This window comes from Siniperca chuatsi, linkage group LG18, assembly GCF_020085105.1.
Source record: "Siniperca chuatsi isolate FFG_IHB_CAS linkage group LG18, ASM2008510v1, whole genome shotgun sequence".
In the NCBI taxonomy this organism is placed as follows: domain Eukaryota; kingdom Metazoa; phylum Chordata; class Actinopteri; order Centrarchiformes; family Sinipercidae; genus Siniperca; species Siniperca chuatsi.
This window is the reverse complement of record NC_058059.1, coordinates 1,027,998-1,047,183: the sequence shown is the minus strand read 5'-3', so window position 1 is coordinate 1,047,183 and position 19,186 is coordinate 1,027,998. Positions and strand designations below refer to the sequence as shown.

At 43.7% G+C, this 19,186-nt stretch overlaps 2 protein-coding genes across 4 annotated transcripts in view; both read right to left on the bottom strand.

Moving 5' to 3' along the window:
• The window catches only part of ppp3ccb (protein phosphatase 3, catalytic subunit, gamma isozyme, b), a 29,654-nt gene extending 12,236 nt beyond the window's left edge, over positions 1-17,418 (bottom strand). For 2 of the 3 annotated variants that reach the window (XM_044173592.1, XM_044173593.1), the window contains exons 1-8: positions 16,785-17,418; positions 8,012-8,209; positions 6,895-7,019; positions 4,309-4,420; positions 3,963-4,108; positions 3,272-3,411; positions 1,297-1,374; positions 117-211 (exon numbers count right to left, since the gene is read on the bottom strand). In XM_044173592.1, the coding sequence (XP_044029527.1) occupies positions 117-211; positions 1,297-1,374; positions 3,272-3,411; positions 3,963-4,108; positions 4,309-4,420; positions 6,895-7,019; positions 8,012-8,209; positions 16,785-16,836 (946 nt within the window). In that variant the 5' untranslated portion in view covers positions 16,837-17,418. The remainder of the gene's footprint in view (positions 1-116; positions 212-1,296; positions 1,375-3,271; positions 3,412-3,962; positions 4,109-4,308; positions 4,421-6,894; positions 7,020-8,011; positions 8,210-16,784) is intronic. The other variant, XM_044173591.1, reaches the window with a different exon arrangement.
• helq (helicase, POLQ like) overlaps positions 1-19,186 on the bottom strand; it is a 180,346-nt gene that overhangs the window by 124,572 nt on the left and 36,588 nt on the right. The window lies entirely within an intron of this gene.

The following is a 19,186-nucleotide window of genomic DNA, read 5'->3' as shown; positions in this document are numbered from 1 at the left end:
CCACACACACACACACATTAACATTTTCTACTTCGTGATGCACTTCCTGTCTCCTGTTGCCAAGGCTTCAGGGTTTCCAACCTGTTGCCTTGGTTTCCGTCCTTCACTTCTCTTACCTTTGTTATTGTACACATCCAGGTAGTTGGGAGCGGAGAATATTGTAATTAAAGAGGGGAAGCCTGTCGTCTGACTTTTCCTGTACATTCGATACCTGACGGACAGAAAAACACAGGTTGACATTTACAAAGATAAAGATAAATATAAAGAAAAGATAAAGATAAGACAAGACTATTGATCTGTGGGGATAAATTCACATGTTAAGTGAATAGAGAGAGACTGAGATGCAAGAAAACAGATTAAGAACTCTTTGAACTATATAAATAAAAATAAAATATCAAAAAAGCTATATACAATCTAAACATTACAATGCCTTAAACTGCGGTTCCCAGCCTTCTTGGCTTTTGTCCCCTTAAAACAAAGCAATGTCTACTTATCGAGGATTTCTCCAAAGTATATCGATGACCACTTTAAAGGCTGAAAAAATAAACCGTTTTATGGAGCAGCTTACACTCAGTTGCCAGTTTATTGGGTAAAACGTAGTCTAATACAACAGTCCTCATGAAGGCTGTGATGTTCCGTTTGTGTGCAAACTGTTTTGGAGAATAGTTGATTCAAATTTTATGGATCCAATTTGGAGGGGCGTTTCTAGTATTTAGTGTTCCCTTACGGATGAAAATGGAGTGGACAAAATATTAGAAACAATATAATTCAGCAGCACCACAAACTACAACCTCCAAAATGATCATAAAGCTGAATTAACACCTCTTTAAAACAAAAACGGAACGTTATACCTTCATTATTACAGATTCGACTGCATTCGTTTTAGCTAGGTGTACCTAATAAATGTCTACGGTTCACTGCTCTCCCATGAATAATCTGGTGACCCCTCACGTTTATCTTGTGACCCCGTCGGAGGGCCCCGACCCCCCGGTGGGGGACCACAGCCTTATGGAGAGGACCAGTGGAAGCAAACAAATGGAGCAACATCGCCTCGGCCACTTCTCGCTCGTGTCTGGACAATTATCTGCTACTTAAACCTTTTTTTGGTTTTGGTTTTTTGTTGTTAAAGCTCAAAATCAAATCAACAAAAACAGAGAATATAATAAGAAATGGAAAAGAATACCATGATGCAGCATAAAATGATATAAATACAATAAGAATATAGTATTATTATATGCTGAAGAAACTCAAAGTGCCAGGCTGATGTTTGACAGGAGGTGTATCTGCATCGCTCACCCTGCATCCTGGGCTTCATGTGCTCGTATTACAGACAACAGGTTATTGTTCATCAGGAAGTCACATACTGCCGGGTAACTGAAAACAGAAAAAATATTAAGAGTTATTATCGATGAACAAACATCAGGAGACGATGAAGGCCGTTTATTTTTTTTTTACAGGATAAGATGCCAGTTTGGCAAACAAAGACCGAACCGCTTTCATGTTTTTCCAAATGTTCAGCAGTAATGGCCGCTCAGCCTCGTATCCTCCTACAGCTCGGCTGCCTCTCCGTCACCTTGGTTGCTATGACAGTTAAGAAGGCTACTTGTGTAACAAGAAATGTTTGAAAGCGCTAAAATTAGAGATCAATTAAGGTCGAGGCTTTTTCACAGGAGGTGTGGGAGTTTATATCTGATCCTCCCAGAACTGACAATTCACTTCACAAAATTCTAACCGAAAGCCCGATACACACACTCAGAACGAAACACTGCGTTCTCCGTTTTCAGGTAGAATAAGCTGATTGTTTTGCATCTGAAGAGCCTCTTCTGCTCCTCCTGTCAGTGTGCTGCATTCTTTCTGTGAAATGGGACTGCTGACACTTCCTCTTGAAATGAATTTAAGTTGAAAATATAAAAGTAGGCCGGGCTGGTCTGAGTATTACTGGTGGCTGTACGAGGGATTTCTTTTTGTGTTCTTTCTTTTTAACATGGCTCTAAAGATGCTAACGTCCGTCTGTCCGTCTGTCCTCCACTCTGATCCAGACTGAAGCATCAGCAGCTGCTGGACTGCGATGAGACGTGCTTCATCGTTCATGCTCCCCTCAGGATGAACTGTAATAACTCTGCTGATCCTCTGACTTCCCATCTAGCGCCACCATCAGGTCGACACGTTAACGTGTCCGACACTTTGGTTTCTGACCGAACACCTGCAGAGCTGATGGCGCTCCCATCAGCCTCAGCTGCACTCTGTGTTTACTGCTAATGAAACATTATACCTGCTAAACATCAGCATGCTAACATGCTGATGTTAGCATTTAGCTCAAAGCAGCACTGTGTCTTAGTGCAGCCTCAGAGCTGCTAGCACGGCTGCAGGCTGTTAGTGCTGTTCTGCCTCTTTTGGCCGACACCATGAGAGGAAGAATCATTTTCACAGGCTGATCTGACTCGAGAAGGAATCTCCTCAACGACTTAAAATGGGCTCATTCACAGTGTTTATTAAGAGATCCGCAAATGATACATTTATTACGGTGATCAACACATTTAATCTCTCTCTGTGTGTCTGAGTCTTTACATTCATTTAACGGCATTCAGTTCAGTCGTGTTTGAGCGTTACAGAAATGTTTCAGGTCCAACCCTCGTCAAGATTGTCACCATGACTTTAACATAAAAGTGAGCCGGGCGTTTTTTCAGACACGAGATGTTAAATTGCCAGAACATTTATGTAACGAGGCGCAGGTCTGAAAGGGCCTACAGTTTGGTCCTGAACACTCGCAGCTACCTGGACGGGCTTTCGGGTTGTGTTGGCGCCGCGCAGTGAGTGAGTGGGACTCAGTTCTGCCAGCTCGCAGCAGAAACAGCCAAATCAAACTAATAACGACAGGAGCTGTAATCACTAACGGATCTATTAGACACGCTGGAGAAACAGTGATTTGTTGTCATTTCTTAGTGAGTCATTTAAATATTCTGCTACTAAAACAAACTAATGCAGGATAAAAGAGGCTTTTGTGCAGCAGCTGCTTTCCCCTCACTTTGACCTCCATGTGGTGTCAACATTGCAAATTCAGTACAAATATTAAGACAGTGCAGAGTATGCTAATATTTATTTTCAGTATCTGTCTGACGGCAGATTAAACCAGCGGTCACTTATCCAGAGATAAGCCATTGTTTGTAAAAGCTTTAATCAACTCAGATTAACAGACCAAGCTGCTTTTTGTCTTTTGTTAAATGTGGAAACATTTCCAGCAGCAGAGAGCGTCCAGCAGTGAGAGTCGTACCTGTAGAAATAAGAGCAGCCTCTGACACTGTTGTGGCAGAAGTGTTCCTGGGTACTTTCTGAGCCGTAGTCCTCCCCCGGGTCCGACCACAGCAGGTCGCACATCGGCCCGAACGCAGGAGGTTCCTTAAACCGGTCCAGCTGCGCACGGAAACACAGTGCAGTGACTTTTATATTTACCAATGAAAAACATCGAAACAACCAACCAGCTACTAGGTTTGAACTATTTTATATAAATTTTCAAATCGCAACCGCTGCGACTTTAATTATAAATTACATATTTAACAGCGTCTGAACAAGCTGCAGGACGTGGCTGCTGATTTCCCAGCTATAATTATCTGAATATTATTGAGTAATGTTAAATATACAACTAACGTAACATCTTAAGAAATATGAGCTAAACTGGTCAGTTTTTCTATAGAAAAGTAGTCAAGTCTACTTAGAAGCTGACTTTTCTGTAACTGAGCGGTTGAATGACTCAATCAACAAGCAGCAGCAGCGTCTGACTGTCTGTTATTCTGTTTATGTAGAGTATAAATGTGTAATTATGTTTAGTAAAAAAATAAAAAACACATCTTGTTTAATACAGTGTAGACCGCGAACACAGGAATATAATTGCAATTTAAAATCACAATATTGGTAGAAAAATTGCAGTTGGATATTTTCCTGAAATGCTTCAGCCCTGCGGTTACCTTTCGTATGTCATCCAGGCAGGTGACTTCGGGGCTCAGACCTCCGTGCACACAGAGGAACTGCTGGTTGAGGAGAGCAGCCAGAGGCAGGCAGTCAAACGCATCCATACAGGCGTCATATACACGCTCCGAGTACTTTATTTTACCTGGAGGACACACACACACACACACACACACACACACACACACACAGAGGTCAGATGACCGAACACGCCACATTTTAAACACACACTATGATGAACACACAGCACCGCTCCCTCTCAGACCTGCAGTAAAGGATACAGTTTGCCTACGGCGGGGACTTAAAGACAAACAAACCGAAGGAGGCCGGAGCAGCAGCACTTACACTCCTGTTTGAAGGTGAAGTACTCTGTAAGATGCCGGCACTCGTGGTTGCCTCTGAGGAGGAAGAGGGTGTTGGGGTGGTTGATCTTCAGAGCCCACAGGTACAGGACACACTGCAGGGGGAGACACACATGGGAGGATGAGGAGGCTGATACTACAGTGAATCCTCACATTACACTTCATTCAAAACACTGGAAAACTCATAGTAGAGCTGGACAATTTATCAATAATGTCAGTATTCTGATATGAAACTAACTACCATCTGGTTGATGATCCCGGTCTCTTCTGAAAGGTCTCTTTTTTGATTTTATTATTAAAAACTTTGAATTGGCCAAAATGATACTGTGCTAAATTTACAGAGGCACAAGCATCTTTCTTGCAGTTTTGTTTTTTTGAACGGAAACATCGGCCTGTGGCTGTTCACGGTGAGCCACAGCCAGAAGGCTGGACGCATCCTGTTCCCAATGTAATGATGAGGACACTGAAATTAAGCATTCGACATTGTTTTACAAGGATTTGTCTCGGTGGACACCCAAAAAGGGTAACGTGGAGACTCCAAAAGGCCACTCAGTAATGATTTACCGGGGATGAGAGCTGCAAAATACAATTTATTTTTGCAGAAATCAACACAACCGCATAAACTACTCACAAAAGCTGTAAGAAAACGTCCTACAGAAGAGATTAGGACTTAAACTCAGATTCCCTTAATATGGCAACACGTCTTGCCGTCCACTGTAATGTCATTAACTTAAACACCTGCCAGTCGTCCCTAACGGCGCCCGTGGCTGTCGGGCTGCGCACGGGAGAGAAGTTGTGTCGTACTGGACGTGTTGCTCAGCTTTACTGAGCGTCTGATTGGCCGACAGTAGCCGCAGATGCTGCGCGAGGGCTTGATATTTAACGGACCAACAGCGGTACCCAGGCAACGGCGGTTTTATGAGTTTTTCTCACATTTGAGGGACTGAACGAGTTCGTTGGAGTTTATAGCGATTCAATGACAATCTGCCATCCCAGACAAGAGAAAAGGCGACGAGTTACTGTTCTGTTTTATATGAACTTTAAGGAGCTCCTGCACGACTGAAACACAGAGAGGCTGAATCTGACACGCATCATACTTAACTTCCAAACAAGCCCACTCTTTTCAGCTGCCGTCATTCACTCGGTGTTTTTGTGCTGCCACCTGTTTAATTCTTTTTTGCTTTTCTGAAGGCGTCAAGGATCCAGATCTGACCAGCTGTTCATCCAAACTAAACAGGCCTGATCGCAGATGAACCAGAAGAAGTGGATGGATTCACTCTTTAGTACCGCGAACACTGTATGCACCCTGTACAAATACCGCAGGAGCATAATCGGGTCAGTGACGTGACACATACTGGCAGTGACATGTAGAACTGTGAAAGTGATCAGTTCAACAGTCAATATGATGTGTGATGTGCAATCTTATGACCTCGATATCAAAATCTTTAGAGACAAATTAAAACCCGACTGTTCGAACCGCCTGAGGAGGAGGTTTCAGACGCATTTTAGCCAGATGTTGAAAAGGTGTAAAAGCATCTGTTTCTCCGAGACTAAAACCTTTGCAGTCTAACTACATCAGTAACAGTCTTTACTCGTGTGATAGTGGCTGCTGAAATGACACCTAAATCAGCGGTTATTCTCGCTGTCATACTGGAGTAACAGGAAGCAAGCAGCTTCGGTTATTTCAGTTGTAATTAGTGTTTGTAGATCTGTAGCAGCTGCATTCAGAACTGAAATCAAGTGCATAAAGAGACAAAACAGTGTCGATTGTTCCACTTGGATGTGCCGTTTTCTACGTAAGGCTTTGAAAAAACACCCCTGAATACAATCACTGGTTAGAGAGGGTGAAAGCGGGCAGCAGGACAACTCTCAGAGTATTTATTTATTACAACAACACTGTGATATTTCATTTTGTGAATGCCATCCAGCCCTGATTCAGACTCTGATACAGGTCTGTGGTGGATCCTGAACTGGAACATGTAGCACAATGTAACACTGAGAGCTGCGACACACAGTAGAGTCAGGCAGTCTGAGGCTGGAAAACGTGGCTTTCTGAAGATAAATGGCTTCTAAATTAATCTGGTTCAATGGAGCATCTGCGACTCCAAAATGTATCTGACCCTGATTCTGACTAGGTCTCTGAAACGGGATAATATAGCTCTCTGTGGCCCAGCCCGAGCTGCGAAGAAAGAGTCTTCCAGGATATCCACTAATCCTAACAAGGAAGCATGACAGCAGCCAATAAAAATGTCATGCCATCCATAGCTACACAAGACTCCTTCCAGAAAACACACCCAGCCCTTCCCTCGGATTGTTTTGGAAATGGGACAAAGACCGAGCCTGGAGGCAACATGCGAGGCGTGTGTGTGCACGTACACTTGTGTGGGTGGGGCGCCGAGCATGGCAGTCAGGAGGGAGAGGAGGCAGACAGTGTGCCTTTCATTTCCTACGACTATTTAAAGACGCTCTGCTAAGCCGCGCGGGGCCGAGGCCGAGCAGCAGGCCGCCGCTCCAAATGTCAGACAAAACTGCAGAAACACAAACGCGTGAGCGCGAGCCGGACGCCTACCTCGATGCTGAAGTACCCTCGGTCCACGTAGTCCCCGAGGAACAAGTAGCGGGTGCTGCTGGGGGATCCGCCCACCTCGAAAAGCTTCATCAGGTCAAAGAACTGGCCGTGGACGTCTCCACACACTGCACACACAAAAAAAAGTTGGTTTATGTGTGTGTATCTAATATTAAAAGGTTCAGTCTGGTGTTATTCTACGTTTTTCTTATTTATTGTCAACAAATCTCATGTTCAGACTCAAACCAACAACATGTCGGTCCGTCTGTCAACACTTCCTGACTTCCTGTCTGCGGCTCTCAGCTGCGAGCCCATTGGTTCCTGCTGAAGACGTAAATCTTTAAAAACACAGATCTATAGTTTCCTGTTTAAAAAGGCTCAGTAGTTTCCTCAAACAGCTGCTCGCTGTAGTTTCTATCAGACCAACAGGAGGAAACAGAGCATCTGTTGGGGACTATTTCCAGCGGCGGATGAATCCACATGTGGTGCTGTAGTGAGTGTTTGGGGCAGCAGGACGGTGTGTGTGCGGCTCACTGATGTGTTTTAACAGTTTCTGGACAACAGTGGAGGCAGAAATCACATCAGGCTGTGATTGGACACCTGTTAGCAGACACATTAAAGGTTCCAACTAGTCTTCTATCAGTCTGCTAATCGATTAACTGACTAATCCTTCCAGCTCTCGATCAATTCACTGTTTGTTTTTTTTTGTTTGCTGACAATAAGAAATATTTAGAGTAGCACCAAACTTATCCTTCATGTTCAACAGGAGAAAAAGTGTGAATGAACGGCAGAGACAGAAGAAGAACGCAGGCAAAATACACACGAAAATATGGAAACAATAAGTCAGAAAGGGACAGCGCAGAAGGAGATAAAAATAGTCAGAGGGCATGAGGGTGGAGGGTTGGATACCTAAGCTAAGCCACATGTCAGGGAGGGCAGCTGTAGAAATAGACTGCTGCATCTGAGACAGGGTGGATCTGTGAAACTGGCCCAGTTTCCAGAAAGCACCGCCGCACACAGACCGTCTTTGTCTCACTTGAATTTACTTCACATGATCTCAGTTTGAGGGGAAATCCGTCCCCAACGCGATGAGATCCAAGCATCGGAGTCGGGCCTTTACCTGTGATGGGGGCTTCCACTTCCAGCATGCATTTCTCCTGGCGGAGGATGCCGGCTCCCTCGTTGATGATCCGCAGAGCCGTCTCCTCCTCCAGCCGACCCTCCTTCACCAGATGGGCCTTCAGCACTTCCACGCTGGGCCTCCCGTCCACATACAGGTCTTTGACCGACAGGCGAGTACCGGGAGGATATGGCACCGCTACAAACATGCAGGAGACACACAGGACGGGAGAAACACTGACGTCAGCACCACACACACACAAAGTTCACTCTGAAGACAGAAGGGCTGGGCTGGTTTCCACAGCCTGCTATTGTTAACAATGCTTTCAAAATGAGGCAATAAACACACGGGACGTTCTCAACAAGGACACAAAGCACACAAAACCCACAGAACCAGGATCAGTTACTTGCTACAGAAAGAGCTACACTTTCAGCCAAGAAGGCAAACAACGGATTAGGGCTGTAACTAACAATTATTTTGGACTTTAAAGTGTCAGAAAATATAACAAAATGCCCATTTTCATTTCCCTGAGCCCAAAGTGACGTCTTCAAAAGTCTCGTGTTGTCACAAGACACAAAGAGATTCAGTTACTGTGATATCGGAGACACAGGAGAAGCTGGAACCTGAATTATCTGAGCTTGACGTTTCATCGATTATCAAAATAGCTGGTGATTAATTGGACAAATTGATAAGTCAATTAATTGTTTCAGCCCTACAACACGTAGTGGCCCACCTGAAACCTCTGACACAGCTCCGAACGACACACATCATCGCGGGGCCGACCGCTCCGCGTCAATAACATTACAACACACACACGAGTCAAATAAAAGCCTGTAAACTTGATTTCAATTATAGAAGCACAGAGCTCATAAAACCAGCCTGACCTCCATCAAACTGCTAATTATATTTTCTGGTAACTGCAACGATTAGTCAATTAATTAATTAGTCGATGGAAAGAAAAATAATAAGCAACTGTTTTGATTATTTTTGAATCGATTAATCGTCCGAACACCAAACATTTGATATTTCCAGGTTCTTAATTATGTGAATTAGCTGCTTGTCTTGGTCTTACATTGTAGTAAATTAAATATTTTTGGGTTTTGGACTTTCGGTCGGAGCACCTTGTGCTCCAGGATATTGTGATGTTTAATTGACCGATCAGTTAATCAGAGTAAATAATGATGAATCGATGATGAAAATAACTTTTTAGTAGTTAACATAAGCTGTACTTCCATGTTTCATGGCCCAGTCTACACAACGCGATGACTGACTTCGCTCCCTCACTGTAGACCTGGTGGTGATGTAATCAGTGTGTGTGTGACAACAGTCCATACTGACCTCAATGATCCATAACACAGATTAGACCTACAGTTCAAAGTCAGCAGCGGAGCTGATATACTGATCTGACTGCAGAGTTTTAGGAAAAAACGAACAGAAATTCCTCCTGAAGACCGTGACGGCATGTCGAGGCTCGACCTGAGGACAAAGGATAACAGTTTGGCAGCACAAACACGCCCCTGGAGGAAATACCAACTCCTGGAAAACACCGTTTCACAGATAGGAAGAAGGGAAGATCTGAAGGAAGAGGTCGTGTTGGAGCTTATACTGAAGGGGTGCCACTTTCAAACTGCAAGCGATGCGACTGACTTACAGAGCGAACAGTGTCTAAACAAGCTGCAGGAGCTGGTGACTGTTGATTTCGGCATCTAAACGTACTCGGCCGTGGCTAACTGTTGTTAATTCTGTGAGCTGGACAAACAAACCGAAAAGAAACTCCGCTGTTAATTTGCTTTCTGAATGTCGAAGAAAATAAGAACTGAGCTGTGTCTTTCTGCTGCTCATTAAAGACCAACAGAGTGGCGAGTCCTGTTCTACATAAATGATCTATGTGAACGCCAGAGATCCCGACCAGAGTCCTTTGATACTGGCCATGATTTTATATATATATATATATATATATATATATATATATATATATATATATATATATATATATATATATATATATATATATAGTCTGGTTCTGCTCAAGGTTTCTGCCTCTTAAAGGAAGTTTTTCCTTGCCGCTGTCGCCAAGTGCTTGCACATGGTGGGATCTGTTGGGTCTCTGTAAATAATATTATAAAGAGTTTGGTGTAAACCTGCTCTGTAGGAAAAGCGCAATGAGATAACTTCTGTTATGAAAAACGAGAAACACTTTACAGAGCAGGACACTCGCATGCTGTAGCTGACAAGTGATTATATTTTAATTTCCCACTTTAGCCGCCCATCTGACCTCGCCGTATTGTGAAACACAGTCGCAGATGTTACTTGCGTCACCTCTGATGGTTATATTCTGTTCGGCTGAAGCAGCTCTAATATTTACCACATGGTAACACTGGTCCCGCCGATGTTTGCTAGTTAACCGTCCAGAGAGCAGAGAAACATTTGTGCAGAGCAGCAGAAAAAGAAACAAAGCAGGGGCCTGTTTGATACACTCATTGTTTTGCTTGTATTCGACTGGCTCCTGGCCACAGCGGGGTACGGTGGCCAACAAGGACAAAGTTCAACAACAAGCAAAGACCAAAGCAGTATTAAAAAACAGTGGAAATAAAATGGTTTTCATTTCTAAAAGCTGTAGGAGACTGAGTGACTTATCTGCTATAAATGAACCCTTTACGTGGCAGGTGGAAACTTCAGGCCCTGTTTAAGTTTACTTAAGCTGATTACACTGCGAGCTGTTGCAATGAGTGTTTGGGTGCAGTAATTTTAAAAGTGTTTCTCCGTCCCTCCAGCTGTGGAAGGAACCGTGTATTTCTGTCGTTGATTATTTGAATACCACTTCCTACAGTGGTTTGTGACGCCTCATTTCACCACTTTGGTTTTTCTCTCTTCAAAAACAAGACGCTGGCTTCCTAATCATTCGGTGGATCGTCTCGTCCGATCAGATTCACATCTGGCTGGTTTCCTTCTGCTGGTGACAAACTGAGCTGGTGATGAACCAGTTCAGGAGCGCTCACATGATTGGCTGAACGCGTGCGACCTGGTTTGGTTTCAGAGTCGCTCACTAAACTAGACCACTGGGCCAGGAGAGTGTGTGTCGACAGTCGACACGAGGAAGTGTCTTCTGAAATACTTTGTGTACACGAGTGTGGAGGCAGAGGACGGGGGGGACGGGCGGGACTGTGTGTGCTTTGCGCTCGTCAGATTAAAGCCATCCCACTCGAGTTTTGTATAAGAAAAGAGCAACAGTTACTGCTTTAATACGCCTTCATTTGTCGGTATACATAGACGTTTTAGTACTTTTAAAAGTCCTTGTGCAAAGTCCCTCAGTTTACAGCTTGCATCATCTCTGTATGTCGCCACTACATACTTTATTTAGGCAAGTTCAGGGCCGAACCGAAGGCTCAACCGTGTGACCAAAGTGTCTAAATGTGATTTCTCTGATTATTTACTCTAAATTAAACTACAGGCCTGTGCATAGTACTTAACAAGTTATAACTGTACTTTACATGTCTGTCTTTACTGTCCTCTTCTGCATCTCTTTATCGAATGCAAATTAAATTTCTTTACTGCAGATACATTTTCTGTTGATTGACTAATTGATTAACTCTAATAAATACTTTGTTCTGTGCGATGACTGAAATGAACAGAAAGACTGAGCCTCCAAAAAGGCAAGTGATGTTGAGATCGTTGTAACGTGAGTCAGAAAAAGGGAGAAATCTTGAGCAACCCGCTGCAGCAGCAACATGTTTAAAATCCCCCCGAGGACTTTCTATTAGTGGAACTGCTTCATTTACAACGTTTCTTGTTTTTATTACCCAATCGCCCCGAGCGAGACGAGCAGGAGCCCAGAGCGGAGCGTTATCTGGAGACGCAGGACGGGGGGCCCAGGGCAGAGCTCCATCCTGGGGCCCACGACGGGACACGACATCATTACCGATGCCAGCCGATGCAAATGGCCGGACTGATTCGATTACCGTCGGTAACTAAGCCAAAGCAGCCAGAGCAGATCCATCGGTGCGACACACACACACACACACACACACACACACCATTGACCAGGTTCAACAGGATGCTGAGAGCTGCTGCAGAGTCGGTCAGAAAAGGGCAGCAATGATGAGCTCGGACCATCAGCATCATCTGTTCGTCCTGAATTAATTAATCAACTGAAAGAAAATTAAATTGACCAGAATTATAATACATGTAGGGCTGCAACTAGCAGTTATTTTCATCATGGATTAATCTGTAGATTCATCGTTTGGTCTATAAACTGTCAGAAAATGGCGAACAATTCCCGACAACATTTCCCAGAACGCAAGTCGTCGTCTTCAGATGTCCAACAGTCCAAAAGCGCAAAGATATTCAGGTTAATACTCACACATAAGGAGCTGGAATCTGTGTATTTTTCTGCATTTTTGCTTCCAAAAATGAAAAATGAAACAATTAATCAATTATCAAAATAGTTGCCCATTGATTTTCTGTTGATTGTTTAAGCTCAAATTCTATGTGTTGCTTTTGAGTAGCTGAGAATAGTCAGCACAGTCAGAGAGATAGAACATACATATCAAAAGCATCAGATATCTTAAGGCCTGTTTGTCTGCGATAAACGATATTTTTCTCATTTTAAGACCATTTTATGCCACTGATATAATGCTAATTTAAAAGCATAATAATGCAAATACACCCTTTCGAAAGAGCAACGAACTCTGCCGAGGGTGGAGCTGCCCGAGCCCCGCCCACAGCGAAGACGCAGAGAGCGGACGACGAGAGGACAGAAGCAGCGCGACCAGAAAAGACAGAAAAACGCGTCTCAGACTTTTCTGTTACAGTCGGCTCAGGCGCTGTGCCCGAGTCTTACAGCGCAGGAAAACGCTGCCGTTGATTCTGACATCATGTTGGTTAAAATGCCGGCGACATTCTTCTCCAAATAAACACGCGCATGTGAACGCAACAGGCAGTATCGCACTGTATACGGACATAACCTCGATCGTTTTTGCTAACCTCGATAAGTCGATAAATGATTATCGTGACAGGCCTAAGGACCACTAAACTCTCTTATGTGAAAATATTAAATTCCACGCTGCGGATCACCATAACGTCCCGCTTGTGGGCGTACTGGGGTACAAACGTCAGTAGCAAATATTGGATAAATGTATTAATGAATGTAACGTTAGGCCCATGCCAGGATGTAATACAGTGGCCACTGAGTGTATATTGCTGCTTGTTAACCGACAGATCGTGCCGGTGCTCTCTCTCTATTGGAGTCCTCTCTATTTTGGATCGGGTCTAATTCACGCAGGTCTATTCAGAATGGGTCTCTCTTCGGTTCTGGCAGGTTTTCCATGGGTCCATTGTGGATCAGGTCCAGCATCTTAGACCTGTGAAGACTCACATTACAGAAATCTTGTTGTTGTTTGTGATACGAGTCTCACAGATTAATGAGCGAACAAAGGGAACAGAAGCAGGCTGAACGGGTGAAGCAAAACGATCCAGTCCATATAGTGTGTGTGTGTGTGTGTGTGTGTGTGTGTGTGTGTGTGTGTGTGTGTGTGTGTGTGTGTGTGTTGACTTCCTGACGGACCAGCAGCCTCAAGAAGGCAGGTTTAATGAAGTGACGCTTTCCTGCAGCTTTACACTCCTAAGCTTTCCTAACCGTCTGAGCCTATCATACATGGCTGCCCTTCACCCAGAGACACACAACATAACTAACCCGCTGGTTAACTAAATACTAAAACAGCACAACATAAGTAACCCGCTGGTTAACTAAATACTAAAACAGCACAACATAACTAACCCGCTGGTTAACTAAATACTAAAACAGCACAACATAACTAACCCGCTGGTTAACTAAATACTAAAACAGCACAACATAACTAACCCGCTGGTTAACTAAATACTAAAACAGCATTTGGGCTCGAATAGAAGACGATATATTTTTTAAACCAGTGGGCGTCGTACAGGACGCTGGAAGTGAGTCAGAGTTGGAGGTGCTGAGAGAACGTCAGTCTACATAACGATGTGGTTTTCGCATTAATTTGAAAGGTCAGGGTCATTTACATCTAAGAGTTATTAGCAACAGTTTACACCTGAGCTCTGAAAGTAAAAGTGAGCGATGATTTGATTGGTCGCCCCGCAGCTACGTGTTCATAATGTGTGATGTAATATGTGTTCGGTCGAATGTTTTGTTTGTGTGTGAGAAACTGCGTACGTCTTCGGACGCGAGACAAATTTCACACAATAAAGTGAAACCAAATCAAAACTACAACAGACCGCGAACGTGAACGCCAGCGCGCTGTCCGTCAGAGCGGCCGCAGCGTCGACGCAGTCCAGAAGACTGAAGTCCAGAAGACTGAAGTCCAGAAGACTGAAGTCCAGCCCGAGACCCGCAGAGCGACGAAGAGCAGCTCATCGTCCAGCAGCTCACAAAGATGCAGACGTTTCACACAGGAGACCGGCGCACGACGCGGACACCGACGTGCATTTAACCGCCGCTGGACCCGTCCACATGAGACAGCCGTCCCTCGGTTTGTCCCCGTTAACAGAGACTCCAGTCTGCCGTGACGTTCATACACTTCACCGATAAAGACGACGATTAAAAATGATTCAGTGCATAATCTGCCAAACCTCCAAATTTTTAGAGCAACCTCTAGTAACCAGATCTATTTTACTGTATAATGAAGAGCGAGTAGCAGATCACACAGAGTCTCTGCACAGAGTCTCTGCACAGAGTCTCTGCACAGCGGCAGCAATTACAGTCACATTACGCACTTCAGCTGGAGCTGACTGGATCTGAACTCAGTGCCGTGACATCTTTGGTTACTTTGATTCATTTGAAAAACTCGAAACTATCCAAAACACCCCAATGTGTTCACAGGTTGCATCACTTTGCAGGAAGTATTAGAAACAGACGAATAAATACTGATAATTAATGGATAATAAAAACCACAAGTACCACACTACACCTACAGACGGGACACCTACAGACGGGACACCTACAGACGGGACACCTACAGACGGGACACCTCCGGAGCGGCTTCAGGGCTGCTGGAGTCTGAGCAGCTCTGCTGGAGGACGAACGACGTCCCCTCGGTTATACACACAGCCTTTATTTAAGCAGCTCGTCTCTCTGAGACCAGACACACCTGAGTGCAGCAGGTAGAGAGACACCAGCTGAAGGACAGACGGCAGCAGAGACGGACGTCCCCACGCAGATGTTGGATAAACAGTTGAAACTCCAAGCGGCCGAGTCTAAACAGCAGCAATTCTTCTACATGTCTGATTGTGTAGAAACATCCTGTTTCACACAAACTGTTAAAATATGTTTATTACCTTAATAATAATAATAATAATAACAACAACATTTTTAGCAGTAGTAGTAGTAGATTTAGTAGTTTTTTATTAAATAATTGACGTTAGACTTTAATTTGCATTAAAGATTTTGAATAATCGGCGTCTGACTGAGCTCTGAAATAATCGAACCTTTAAGCTTTCTGCAGGCAACACAGTTCAAATTACAAGAATAAACATTTATGAAACATGGAGGATTAACTGTATGAAGAAAAAAACAACTATTAAGTGATGACCAGATATTGACAGGTGAGGTGTTAGCTCTCTACAGACGCACCTGGACAGTCCAGTTTCTGCTACCTCAACTATCCAAACACGTGACCCAATCTAAACACTACTGCTATAACAGCTGCTACCAAAATAAAAGCACGTGAACAAGTATTATAGAAACGTTTGCAGTGGGAATATAGCAGAAATGTCTAATTGGGTCACAGAATTTGGTGCAACACCGGTGTCACAAAATGTCACAATGGGGAATAAATCATCCTGACAAGCTGGCAGGAGAGTGTGTTGAGTCAACTTTCACTATCAGTTCATCAACTGATAATAACGGAAGAAAATCCTCCCATTTTATTATGTAATCGATACTTGTTGTAATAGTTGTCAGTGGGTTTTCTGCCGATCGACCAGCTGATTAATGACTACTTGTCTCAGCTCTACTGAGAGTTACGTAATGCTGAAACATAAATATTTCATGTTTCACTATTATAAGAGAGAAAAGGGATCCGAGGCTGAGGACAGACCTGGACCTGGACTAACAGGATCTCTGCAGCTGGTCTAATAAAAAAAAAAAAAAAAAAAAAAAAGTGTTTCTGGTCATTTTCTAAAAACAGCTGTTGGCAAGGGAAGGGCTGTCTTATTCAGGCCAACACACACACACACACACACACACACACCTCCTGCATTCAACACTGCAGCGTTGCATTTACATCCACAACCATAAAATGTCCCATCACACGACGTTATCGAGCAGACAAACCCCCATCCCATCCCATCCCATCCCATCATGAGACAGTGCAGGGGTGTCGAGGGCAGGAGCCCGGTGTCCGGGGCGTCGCACCGACTGAGCCTGAGCCGCATGTGTACGTTAACAGTTGAATGTCAAACGCATAGCTGACATCTGGCACTTCGGACAGCTAAGCTGAAAAAAAAAAAAGAAGCTAACTCGTTAGCTGACGCTGGGTTGATTAACTTGCATAACCTGGCTACCTCGCCCCCCCCCCCTGATAGGAGGAGGCGGCAGTACGCACCGTGAGCCACCGGGCTCGACACACACACACACAAAAACAAAAACAAAACCCCGAGTAAATTAACTGTTAACGGGGCTGGCTTGTCATCCAGCGGCGCGTTAAGCTGCTCGCGTTTAGCCAGCTAGCTCCGACAGCAGCCTCCCGTTAACTTCCTGCACCCGAGAACAACATTTTAAGAAATAAACGCCACGTACCTTTGATAGGTCGTTCAGTGGTGGAGAGTTTGTTTGGCTCTTTCGCCGACATCCTCCCTCCTTGTGGTTCTGCGGGTCGGAGAATTTGCTAAAATTCCTGACTAAACTTGCTAAATTCCTTACTAGCTAGCTAGCTAGCTAGCTGGAGTGAGCTAGCCGCGCTAGCTAGTCGTGTGACAGCGGCGGCGGCGGCGGCGGCTCGGAGCAGCAGCAGCAGCGCTTCACTCCGCAGACAGGGCGACCGAGCCGAGCCGAGCTGGAGTTAAACCTGACCGGGAGGGGGGGAAGGAAAGGGGGGAAGGGGAGAGAGATCTCTTTAACTAACAAATACAGCTTTTCCTATCTGCTCTGCGGTGCGCTGAAGCCAAGCCGCTGTCGGTGCCTGTCAGATGAATCGACTGGTCCAGGAAACGGCCCGGGCAGCGCCGATGACTGCCTGCAGGAGCGCCGAGCACTGCGTCAGATCATAGCGCCACTTTATCCCGTTATTCTCGGACGAGCAGCATCTGTTACAGGCCGCTGGGCTCGGCTCGGCTTTTTTTTTTTTTTTTTTTTTGTGTTGTCGTGATCCGATGTGTCGTCGTCCAGACCCTCTGTCGGATTACAATAATCCGCCGCAAACGGATTTCCTACAACACGGCTCGCCGCGGGGGGCTGTGGGTAGTGTAGTACTAACGCGGTGTTAATGCGACGCGTTCACGCGTTCACCGCAGCGGCGGAAGAAACGCGCCGAGGCGTCGCTCTCTCGCGTTGCATCTCTTTCTGATTTCATTTCATCTCTTTTGAAAAGTTTTACCAAACATAAGGACAGAAACTCATAGTGCTGTCACTTTCTGCTACTTTACACTCCCACTCCACCATCAGGGGAAACCTTCAGCTTCAGATTAATTATACAAAATATGACCAACAGATAAATGATGATGTATTATTATTATGGATAAAGAAAAGACTTCATTGATCCCTTGAATTTACAAGCTGCTTGGCAGTATTTAGCAAAACATCAGCTGCAGCATTAAAGTTATGAACACATTACTGCATCATTAATTATAATCCAGTAATAATATATACATTATTCTGCATAATGAGTCATTTTACTTTTTGTACTTATTATATAGGATATATAGGATATTATAGGATATTTTGACACTAAAGTAAAATCTTGAATGCAGAACTCTGAGAAAAGTAAAACAAATGAAAAATAAATACATAACTTGAACAGCCTGAAAGTACAGTGTTGCCTATTACCACAAAATGTACTTTAAAAAGTATTTAGTCTGCATGAAAAGCATACCTTAACACGTCAGTAGCATTTTAATGTTGTAGCATGTTTTATATCAAATCTTAGTCTGTGATGTAACCAGAGTGTAGCTGTCTGAATAAATGTAGTGGAGTATGAAAGTACAATATTCCCTCAGTACTCGAGTCAAGTACAAGTTCGTCAAAACCGTATTTTAATAAATGTATTCAGTTATTTTGCAGCACTGGTTCGCTGACACTGTTGGAGGTGTTCTGAAAACAAACACCTGACAGACCCAGACATAACAATATTAACAACAACAATAATAATAATAATAATAATAATAATAATGGTCTTTGAAGTCGTTTCTGAGTTGGTTTAAAGCTTGTTTTGGAAACAAATCCTGACCAATCAGTCTATGAACATGTTTTTTTCTGTTTATACCAAACTCCATTCCCAAATTAAGCAATTTAAAGTTGCCGTGATGTCCATACTTGTTATTTAGAAGATGAGGACAGTTTTAAATAAGTAAAGCCAGCATCTACTTTGGCATTGTATAAAAATACATTAAACAGCATTTTGGAAAGAATTTGTTAGAGTTAGAAACCTTTTAGAAACGTGGGAGTAGAGCGACTCTGTTATAAACGTTACAGTTTTAGTAATAGTAAGTGCTTCTTTTTAGGTCCTCTGTATGCCGACTTTGAGAATACACATCACAATGAGTCATCTGCCAGTTATATTCCTTTCCCCATATTCAAATTCATAAATTGTTAGATTTTTCTATGGGGTTTGGTGTCCGGCCTGCCACAGAATCCGCTTTTACACATTTTACAGGTTGGTTTCAGCTGGATGAACATGCTGCTACTACCAATAACAAAACTCATTGTTAAAACACCATGTGTGCCAAATTTCTCTACGCCACGTGAACGCAACACGAGGAGCAGAATGACTGTAGCGCCGCCATGAGGACAAGGATCAAACTGCTTCAAATACAATCATTTGAACACATATTGATCATGTTGACTAATCTATGTTCTGTAACTTCAAAGCCAGAATACTCAGACACCTGAATGGATGTTTTCTGTTGTTGCTTTTGTGTATAAAGCTTAAATTATCAAGTAGGGAAATTATTTGTATTAAAATGTATTTGTTATTAAGTTCTGTT